Source organism: Heloderma suspectum, chromosome 5 (genome assembly GCF_057233095.1).
Source record: "Heloderma suspectum isolate Gila_16-S chromosome 5, 16-S_ref, whole genome shotgun sequence".
Classification (NCBI taxonomy): Eukaryota; Metazoa; Chordata; class Lepidosauria; order Squamata; family Helodermatidae; genus Heloderma; species Heloderma suspectum.
Genome location: NC_139462.1, coordinates 14,621,932 through 14,632,099, shown reverse-complemented (window position 1 = coordinate 14,632,099; position 10,168 = coordinate 14,621,932). Strand labels below are relative to the sequence as shown.

General features: G+C 43.6%; 2 protein-coding genes across 2 annotated transcripts; both read left to right on the top strand.

Annotated features, from left to right (window-relative positions):
* Positions 1 to 358: 358 nt before the first annotated feature.
* Positions 359 to 3,766, top strand: LOC146343599 (ferritin heavy chain A-like). Its single transcript, XM_084860197.1, has 4 exons — positions 359 to 463; positions 1,933 to 2,079; positions 2,810 to 2,935; positions 3,611 to 3,766. Exons 1-4 carry the CDS (start codon positions 362 to 364, stop codon positions 3,764 to 3,766), a joined length of 531 nt encoding a protein of 176 aa, XP_084716323.1. The 5' UTR covers positions 359 to 361.
* A 3,092-nt stretch (positions 3,767 to 6,858) lies between these two features.
* LOC146343598 (ferritin heavy chain A-like) lies at positions 6,859 to 9,955 on the top strand. Its single transcript, XM_084860196.1, has 4 exons — positions 6,859 to 6,960; positions 8,516 to 8,662; positions 8,776 to 8,901; positions 9,800 to 9,955. The coding sequence occupies exons 1-4, from the start codon at positions 6,859 to 6,861 to the stop codon at positions 9,953 to 9,955; spliced, it is 531 nt and encodes a 176-aa protein (XP_084716322.1).
* The last annotated feature ends 213 nt before the right edge of the window (positions 9,956 to 10,168 follow it).

Below are 10,168 nucleotides of genomic sequence, written 5' to 3'. Positions count from 1 at the left end.
GGGGCTGATGGGACTTATAGGCCAAAACAACTGGTGGGCTACAAGCTGCCCATCCCTGCTCTGTTCCCTCCACTACATCTTCTGAGTAAACATGCGTGTGGGATCAGAAGGCTTTTAGGCAAGGCGGTACCTCATCCCTATCAGAACTGGTTCTGCATCAGGAAATGCCATGCAGCTGTGTAATTCTCCTCCCATGCCCAAAGCTGATTGGATTGTGTTAAAAAACACAATTTCCATTGGATGGCACCATCTGCCAGTCACACGCTCACCTACCTCTACACTGTATTAATAGCATTGGGGCTCCATGCTTTTCTGCAGCAGTAGGGATTGTCCTAGGTGTTGAGCTTCATAGGACAGAGCAATGACTTCTCAGGTGTGCCAGAATTTCCATGCTGACTGTGAAGCTGCTGTGAACCAAATGGTGAACCTGGAGCTGTATGCTAGCTATATGTACTTGTCCATGGTAAGTTGCCATTACTTGCTTGTTTTATCTTGCTTTTTTGTCTAGCTAGAGCTCACCTTGCTGTGTTAAGTCAGCATTAATTCCAAGCATGAGCTGCTGGATTCATGGTGTGAACATGTGAGTATCAACTACTGTTAACAAAGTTAGTCTGAACCAGAAATGAAATAAGCTGTTAAACTGCTTTAGACCTGGCTAAATGGAAGTCCCTGTCTAGTGCTAGTTGGTGGGTCAGGTGATTATTTTTAGATGTGATTTTCCTTTTCAAAGAAAGTTTGGCGTCTCTTGATTCTCAAGCAGGGTCCTGTACATTTACTATCCATGCAATAGAGCTGTTTTAATGTTACTGTATTTACAATGTAGTAGACTTCATAGAAAAGATGAAGGTACCGCCTTCAGACTTCTTTGTAGCAACAACATGAGATGTGAAGGGTGTATTGGATTGCGACTAAAGTAGAAATTGCATAACTAAAATAACCACATCAGTTTCTCCATAGTTACAGCTTAACTATGGTTAGGATAATGAGATGTGGTACTGCACCTGTTGCATTTTCTGTACATTATCTCCCTCTCTTACAGCAGTGTGATTTTTTTTTTAAGCTGCCCATGCTGAAGTCTCCCTTCCACCTCCTATATTTCCAAACACCTCAAAAATGCAGGAGCTTTTTCTTGGGCTGTAATACATGGGACTGCATACACACTTCCTCTGAGGCTCATGAGTTCTTGGCTGTAAGACAGAATAAGGAGTACCTTTATGTATCAATGTTGCAGCCTGCCCAGATGCATATTTTCAATGAATAGCTGAATGGATCTTGAGCTTTACCAATATTTCTCAACTTGCCTAGTTGTGCAAACTTTCATGTCCATAGATTTTACTTCCAATTATTGCATGAAAAACCAAGTGAATTTCTAGTTCTGGGCTCCCCAGCATGGTACCAGTGTGACCATGGACATCTCTCTTGGTGCTACCAGGCTCCCTGGCCCTTCTGATTTTTATTTGATTAAGATTTTTTAATTTATTTTAAATGGAAGGCTATCTTGCTGCAAATTGAAGGGCTGACCTACAATGCTATCTTTATTAGGGCTCAAAAGAGTGGTTTTGTGTTCTAGAGCTGGGATCCAACTCTACCTTCTACTTGGGTTCTTTGGCTTGAACCCTTTTCTTTTAGTCTCACTAGTTTGGCTTCTGTGAAATGAGTGTCCTGTGACCAGCCGTAGCAGCCATTTTATGAATGGGCAAGATGCCCACATTACAGCCATTTTGTGAGAACATGCAGCCATTTTGTGAAAGCAGCCATCGCACTCAGAACTCTAGAAGTGTCCACCAACCCCAAAAGGTAGGGGATCCCTATTTGTATGGGGACATCGTTGTTGTCCACTGCCTGGAATTGGAGCATCATACCTATTAAAATGCCCATACTGACCATCTCCTCTCAACTTGGTCTTCCTTTGTCTGCTCTTCTCCCTTCTAGTCCTGCTACTTTGACCGTGATGATGTTGCCCTGTGCCATGTGGCCAAGTTCTTGAAGGAGCAGTCCAAAGAAGAGTGGGAGCATGCCGAGAAGTTCCTGAAATACCAGAATAAGCGAGGGGGCCGTGTTGTGCTGCAGGACATCAAGGTGAGCAACATAAGAAGCATTGAGGCTAGAACTCCCTAAGAGAAATCATCTTTCCTGGAGCTTGATAGGTTCTGTAGCTCACACCTCTCTCAATGCTATTTGCATGATTGCTTAAACTTTAATTTATTACAAGGGTTTATACTCCTTTCTTTAATTGTATTCCCAGGGCAGCTTACAAAACATAAAGACTCAGTAAATAAGTTTAAAACAAAAATACCTTAAATACTGTAGAATCTGTAAGAGCAGTATAAAAGTCCACTTTTAAATGCAGTGAAACTCAACCATGCATCTGGATTTCAATCAGCATTTTCAGAAGCAGTATATTTTAGATCAAAGAAAGCAATTCTGGGTTGTTGGGAGAGGCCTGACTGTCAGACCATGATAACTGATGAGTCCTTCTTGCTAGGAAGATAGAATCAACTCATACTGGAGTCTTCTGGGCATGCTGAAGCATGGGAGGTGAAGATAACAGCTTTTAGATCTGGGACACATTATTGACGTATTCTCGTACATTGTCAGGTCATGTGGTATTCTATTCAATGAGGCTAAAGTTTGCTTAAAGCTACAGTGGAAGTCCACCAGGTTGCTTGTGTTTAATGTGTAATGAGCTGCCGTTAGCTGGGCAGTGTGTTTCTGATGAGTGTGCCTCTAGGCCCCCATCAGTATTCATATTTAGGAAATGTCAGTTTTGTACTGCATCCTTAAATGTGACTCTTGTGCACACACACAGAAGCCAGAGCAGGATGAGTGGGGGAGTAGTCTGGATGCTCTGCAGAGGGCCTTGCATCTGGAGAAGAAGGTCAACCAGGCCCTGCTGGATCTGCACAAGCTGGCAACAGAAAAGGGAGACCCTCATGTGAGTCTCAACTCTGAAACATTAAGCCTTACTGGCACAGCAAGGTAGTTAACTGTGTTGCTGGTATGTCTGAGCCTTTCTGCCTTTTGCGGCCATGAAATTTGCCTTTCTGGCTGCAAGGATTACTTATGGCATATCTTTCTGGCATCAACATTATAGAACAAGAGTAGAGATCCCCAAGCCTCCATGGGCCAAAGCTAGCCCTCTGGGGGTCTACAGAAGGCCGTACCTCCTTCCCCTGGCCACACTTGCTTTTTTCCAGCAACAGATCATTGGGTCATTTCCTAGGGTTTGTGCATTTTTTCCCCATTCTAAAAGGTTGAAGTGCCTCTCTTAAGGCTGTTACGGGCAGGAAGGGCTTTACGCTGAAATACTCCTGCCCCATTTGCCTTCTGCCCACCCATTACTGGAAGGCAGGCCTTGAGAACTTCTCTGAAATTGAGTTCAATGCATAGCCCACCCCTGCTGTAGAATGTTGGACTTACAACTTGGGGTGTTGCTAGCCAGTTCCCCAGGATGTGAGTTGAAATTACAGTTTCTGCCAATATTGACTCATTCCAAGGGCAGTCTCAATTTTCTTTATACACCTCTTTTGGGTGTTAGTAAAAGGCTAGGCTAAGACTTTCAACTAAACCATCTGTACAACGTTAGCAATCCTTCTCTTTGATCCATCAGCTGTGCGACTTCCTAGAGACTGAATACCTGGAGGAGCAAGTGAAGGCCATCAAGCGGCTGGGAGACCATCTCACCAACCTGAAGCGCCTGGGGGTGCCCCAGAATGGCACAGGGGAGTACCTGTTTGACAGGCTCACCTTGGGGGAGAGCAGCTGAACCCCACCAACCAAACCTTGTATAGCGTGTCTTCAAAGGAGAAGAAATAAAACACTGGCATAAAACAAATTGTGTCAAGATTTGTGTGTTCATGTGAGATGCAGACATCCTACTCAATCACTGTTTCCATGGGGTAGAGTAGTGGTAGAAATGTATACAAAAAAAAAATACTGATGCATCACTAACAGCTTGCAAAGTATGAGGAACATACTGTATTCCACTTCTAGAGAGGAGGTACATCAATTCAAGGAGGGAAGGTCCAGCACTTAGACCATGACAGCTGTGTAAACTCTATGTTCAGAGGAAATAAACCATTGCGTAGAGACCCCAGGCTACTCCTGCAAACTAACCCTGGAGAAGAAAAGTCATATATAGCAGGATCTAGAGTTCCAGTTAAGCTGCCACCACTGCTCAAGAAAAGAAAGCAAAGACTAGTTGTTTTGCTACAATACTGGGTGGTGGGGGTCATACCTTTTAGAAAGTTTGTCTAGGATCTTCCTGGGTATAACTCCCCTTCCCCAATCTGATGCTTTCCAGATATGCTGGACTACAACTGCCAGAATGGGAGAACAAGCTAAGGATGTTCTAGCTTTTTATATGCATGCACACATACTCAAACTGACTCATGGCTGGACTACTGTACTGCACCCTGTGTGGGGCTGCCCTTATGCATGGTTCAGAAGCTGGTGCAGAATGCAGCAACTAGGATGTGCCGTAGAGCACTTAGCCATGCACATATTGCACCCGTGTTAAAGGAACTGCACTGGCTGCCCTATTAGCGACTGAGCCAAGTTTGAGGATTTGTTGATGTGCAAAGCTTTAAACAGCTCAGAACTGTGTTATGGCTATAATAAGGGATATCTGAAGTGGATGATTTGATACTGAGGGGTAGTATGGTGTAATGGCTATTAGCGAAAGTGTTGCAAGCGTCTCTGGAGGACATCAGGTTGGAGAAGGCTGCGGTAGATGAATGCAATGTTGGGAAAAGCTGCACCTACTCCAAGATCACCCACTCCCCACAACTGCCTTTTTTTAAGGAAGAGTGGCTGGTCCTAGCATCACACCTTTTCCCCTTGGACTCCTTGAAGCTTTTGGGGAATCAGGTCTTGAGCAAGGAAAAAGACTAATTGAAGAAATTCCTGGATCAATCAATAATAGTGACCATATTTGGGCTCTCTTTCATGGAGTCCAATATAACACAATGACTCTTACAGCCCTTCCTGTGCAGTTAGACATGCAAATGGCTGTTGATTTCTAGGTCTTGGTGGTTATGTCTAACTTTGCACAGGATCAGGCAAGCTATTCTTTTCTCTTGATTATTTAAGATATTTCAAAGATAGTGAAACTGAGTCATTTCCAACTAGGAATCTTTACCCTGAATGCATGCATGACCATTGACAGTTCTGTGAAGGTCACACATTCAACAGGTGAACATAGGAACCTAGGAAGCTCCCTTATACTCAGACCATTGGGCCATTTGGCTCATCCAAACCAGTATTGTCAACACTGACTGGCACTGACTCTCCAGGGTTTCAGGTAGGAATTTTTCCAACCCTACCTGGAGATGCTAGGAATTGAGTTTAGGACCCTCTGCATGGAATACATGCACTCTCCCACTGAGCACGGTGAAATTTCATTCATCCTGAGAACTCCAAGGAAGGTAATTAAAGCTACAGAAGTTCTTGTGGGGGTGGGGAAGCTGGCTTCAAGAATACTTTTCTACAAGAATGTTTTCACATATACGAACAGGCAGTTACTACTGCAAACCCTTTTCACCTACTCTCTCATTGCCTGTGGTTACCTTTTCGAGCCAACCCAATGTACCTCTTGATGATTCAGCTTGACTGTGGTATGACTGATGAACAGCAGGATTCTTTGATCATACACCAAGTGATGGTTGATTCAACCTTCCCCCAACCAGATGCCCTGCAGATCTTTTGGACTACAACTACCATCAGTCCTGGGTAGCATGTGGCCAATTAACAGGGATGGTGGGAGTTGTAGTCCAAAAGCTGGAGGACAGCAGGTTGGGGAGGACTCTGGGTATTATTATTATTAAAATTTCTATCTTATTTCTTGGACCTGGAGTGTGATAGAAGGGGACTGGCCTATTCTGTCCTTCAATTTGTTGAAGAAAAAGCTGGAAGAAGGAACTTGCCCAAGGGAACATAACAGCTGAGTCAGGATTTGAACTGAGATCTCTCCAATGTGATTGTAACACTTTAGCCATTACATCACACTAGCCCTCAGTTCTGAATCAATTTTATTTATTTATTTTGATTGATTGATTGATTTCATTTCTATACCACCCAATAGCTGAAACTCTCTGGGCGGTTCACAAAAATTAAAACCAAACGGCACACAATAAAACAATATAAAATACATAGAACATTAAAACCACAATATAATAATACAACCACAATAAAACCTAGCCGCAGTGCAGAAATTTAAAATACAGATTTAAAACAGCAAAGCTAAAAGTCTAGAAAGCTAAAATCAACCACTTTGGGTATCACTTATTGCAGCCTCCTGCAACATCCAGATGTTTTGGACTTCAACCCCCATCAGTCCCAGCCAGCATGATCTGTAATCCAGTAGTCCAAAACATCTGGAGGGTGCCAGGTTGGGAAGGTTGTCTTTATTGCATCAACAAGCCATCAGCAAATTCTGATTCCCTATCAAATATTTGATGGGTAATTACCAATTAAATGCCCACACACAATGCTTGACCTTAGGGAGGGAGGGATGGGTCCCCATTGAAAAAGCCAGTAACTCAAAATGCTTCCCTAAAAGCAAAAGGGAGAACATTGACAATAAACTCTTAGATGAAGTGGGGCCTTTATTTCTATCAGCTGCTTTGCCCCAGCTAACCCCTTCTGCTGAGTCATCCACCCCCACTCACATGCGCACCCAACACAAATTGGTCGGTTGATGAGGAAGAGACCTTCTATTGGGCGGTGCTGCTGCTAATCACACCTTTACCTGCCTCTACACTATATATATGCCACCTGGGCCATATCTTCTTTTATAACAGTGGCTGATAAGTGCATGTGTTGTTTGCTTGCATCTTATTTTTTCCTTCAGTCTTATACATGGATTCTCAGGTGCGCCAGAACTTCCATGCTGAGTGTGAGGCAGCTGTGAATCTGCTGGTGAATTTAGAGCTGCATGCGAGCTATGTGTACTTGTCCATGGTAAGCTGATCTTTGCTACTTCTCACGAAGAGAAAGAACTGTTGCCACAGCTCCCTTAAGTGTGTGGATTCTACTTTTAGTTCAATTGTATGTATGTGTGTTCAGTTCTAGGCAGGACTGGCTCTGCCACGAGACAGAGGGAGGCAGCCGATTTTGGGTATCATGAAAGAACACAAATTCTTAGTCTAATTTATTATTGTTGTACATCTACTGAGAGGGAGAAGCATTACTGGACCTGTTTGCTTTGGTGCCAAAATAACATGGCAGCTTGGCTTGGGGTATTATTGCCTACCTTTGCTTGTGGAGAAAGGAACTTTTTGCACAGTATCTTGGTCTGGCCCTGGTTGTAAGCCTTGCTGAGGTGCAATAGGGTTCACTCCCATAGCAACAGTAATAGGTTGCACAGCCTACTTGTGCAAATGTGCATATTATCATGCTCACTAATTTCTATAGTGGCTGCTTGACTCTGATGCCTTTATAAATGTACATTGTCCTACATTGCCTGAACTGTGAGGTGTGAGAGCAAATGGGCTGAATGGGAAGCATATTCTTTTCTTAACTGCTGTGCTATGATTACATGGTTATTATGCTGTTAAACAAGTCTGCATTGTAGTGTGTTTGCCTAAACTGGCTCCTGTTGTGTTTGATGGGCAGTAATTAATTTTCCTCTATTTGCTTGCATTTCCTCTCCCTGACTAGAAGGTCTATTAAATGGGTCACCAAAGCTATTTATATAGTACGAAGGGGGCATAGGCTGAAAAGTTGCTGTCTCTCAGCCTGCTGTGTACTTGGGAGCCAAGAGTGGGAATGCTCCATAAGGAAATCTTTGAACTGTGCTTAGGAATTGAGCCTGTTTAGCCCTACTTTGTACAACTGGAACAGATTTAAGGCCTGACGCAACTTCATGCAGTGGGTGATCGTAGGAAAGGATGGCTGCAGTATCCATCTCAGAGTTCTCTCTACTCTGGTGGGCTAAGAGTGGTATTGGCCAGGGCTCTCATGCAACAAAAGAGGGATTCTAGAAGATGCAGCTTTCCTTGATCTTCCAGCACTGACATGATGGGGTAGAACTGCTGAAGCTTGCCCTTCCACATAACTGTTAAAGGTACAGGCGCCTTGGCATTGATTGTGCCTTGGGTGAGAAAATACAAGTCATTAACAGTGGCCCTATCTTTGGAAAGGGGTTGATATGTTAGATGTTAGAATGACACAACATGGCTGCTATGTGTGGATGGAGTTAGTCCAGCCTTGACCACAGATGGTTGGGAAAGTAACCAAAAGGCAGAGCAGAAGCAATGATAAAGGATCTGTATCTTGTCCAGCACTCTTATGGACTGGCTCAAGAGGACAGATCTATCCAGAATAGACTTCCCATAATGGAATTCATGGATGCACTCAAATTCTATTGGCACACGCATAATAGTGCATAATATACATATATTGGTGCATAATCATATTTTCAGTGGAGCACAAGGTAAACTTCTAGGACTACCTGCTGGCCAGATATATTCCCTAATCATCATGTGACTTCTATTTTTAATTTTTCAATCTTTAGTCTTCCTACTTTGACCGTGATGATGTTGCCCTGTGCCACATGGCCAAGTTCCTGAAGGAGCAGTCCCAAGAAGAAAGGGAGCATGCAGAAAAGTTTCTGAAATACCAGAACAAGCGAGGGGGTCGTCTTGTGTTGCAAGACATCAAGGTGGGCAGAATGGGAAGTTCTGAGTCTGCACTCAGCATGGGAGAAAATCTTGAGGCATGTGGTAGAAATGCATTCATTGAGGTATCTTGCCTTTATAATGTCCCCTTGCACAGAAGCCAGAGCAGGACGAGTGGGGCAACAGCCTGGATGTCCTTCAAAGGGCTCTGCAATTGGAGAAGAAGGTCAACCAAGCCCTTCTGGATCTCCACAAGCTGGCAATGGAGAAGGGAGACCCTCATGTGAGTCTTCATTAAGACATGATGCTACCATGTTCAGAAGGTGACCGATCTTCCTGAACCTGTTGACCATATTGCAGAGATATCTCAGAACAGTGCATGCACAGCTTTGAATTTCATATGGGAAACATCTATCTATATCTCTATATTGATGCCAGAATTTTTGAGTTGTTCATGTTCTGTCCAAAGCTGTAAAATCAGGGACGTGTAAATTTTGTGTGTCTTCCTGTCAAGAAAATCAGAACACAATAGAGTATGAAGGTTCAGGTTCTCCTATGAATTGACCCCATGACAGCCATTTTTTTAGATTCAAATTCCAAATATGTTCACTGACCCAAAAAGGTTGAGGACTGCTGAGTTCCAAGTCTGGCCTTTGCCCATGCTCCCATGGGCATTCTCAATGGTCATAGCTACACCATAGTTTTAGGAAGAAAACAGGCATTTTATATCCATAAATAGTCGCTATGTCCCTTTTTAATGTTTACTCTAGACTAGGCATGGGTGAGAGATGTTGGGGAGGGGGGCTTTTAAGATCCTGTATCTAGTCCAGAGTAAATATCTAGCAGCTATGCTTTTTTTCATAAGGATTTAAAGCAATGTCTGTCTTGGCCTGATTTTAATAGGAATTCCACCTTCCTTGGAAATTCTAGTCCTGTAAAAGGAGGCTTGGATCTCTGCTGGAACTCACAGCACCCTCCTCACTGGACTATAGTTTCCATAATTCTTTGGTAAATGACTGCTATAGATATTCTGGAACAGGCTACCACAGGCATGGAATAAATAATTAGTATTACCACAACTAGGGCTTTCTTCCCTTTTTAAAGTCTAGTTTATAGGCTTTGCAACCCAATGAATAGTATGGATAATGTAGTTACACTTTCTTTGACCCCCTCCCCCCCAGCTGTGTGACTTCCTGGAGTCCGAATACCTGGAGGAGCAAGTGAAGGCCATCAAGCAGCTGGGAGACCACCTCACCAACCTGAAGCGCCTGGGGGTGTCCCAGAATGGCATAGGGGAGTACCTGTTTGACAGACTCACTTTGGGGAAGAGCAGCTGAGCTCCATCATCATGCCTTGTAAAGCGTGTCCAAAGAACCTAATAAACTGAGATATTGGCAATTAAATTAATGTCCATTACTCTGATCCATAATAACAGCTCAGCTGAATTGCTCTAGAGGTAGGATGGTGGGAGAAAGATCTCCAAGGGAGTGGTGCTCATACACATTCTACAGCAGGGATGGGGGCAACTTGTGGACCTCCAGACATTTTGG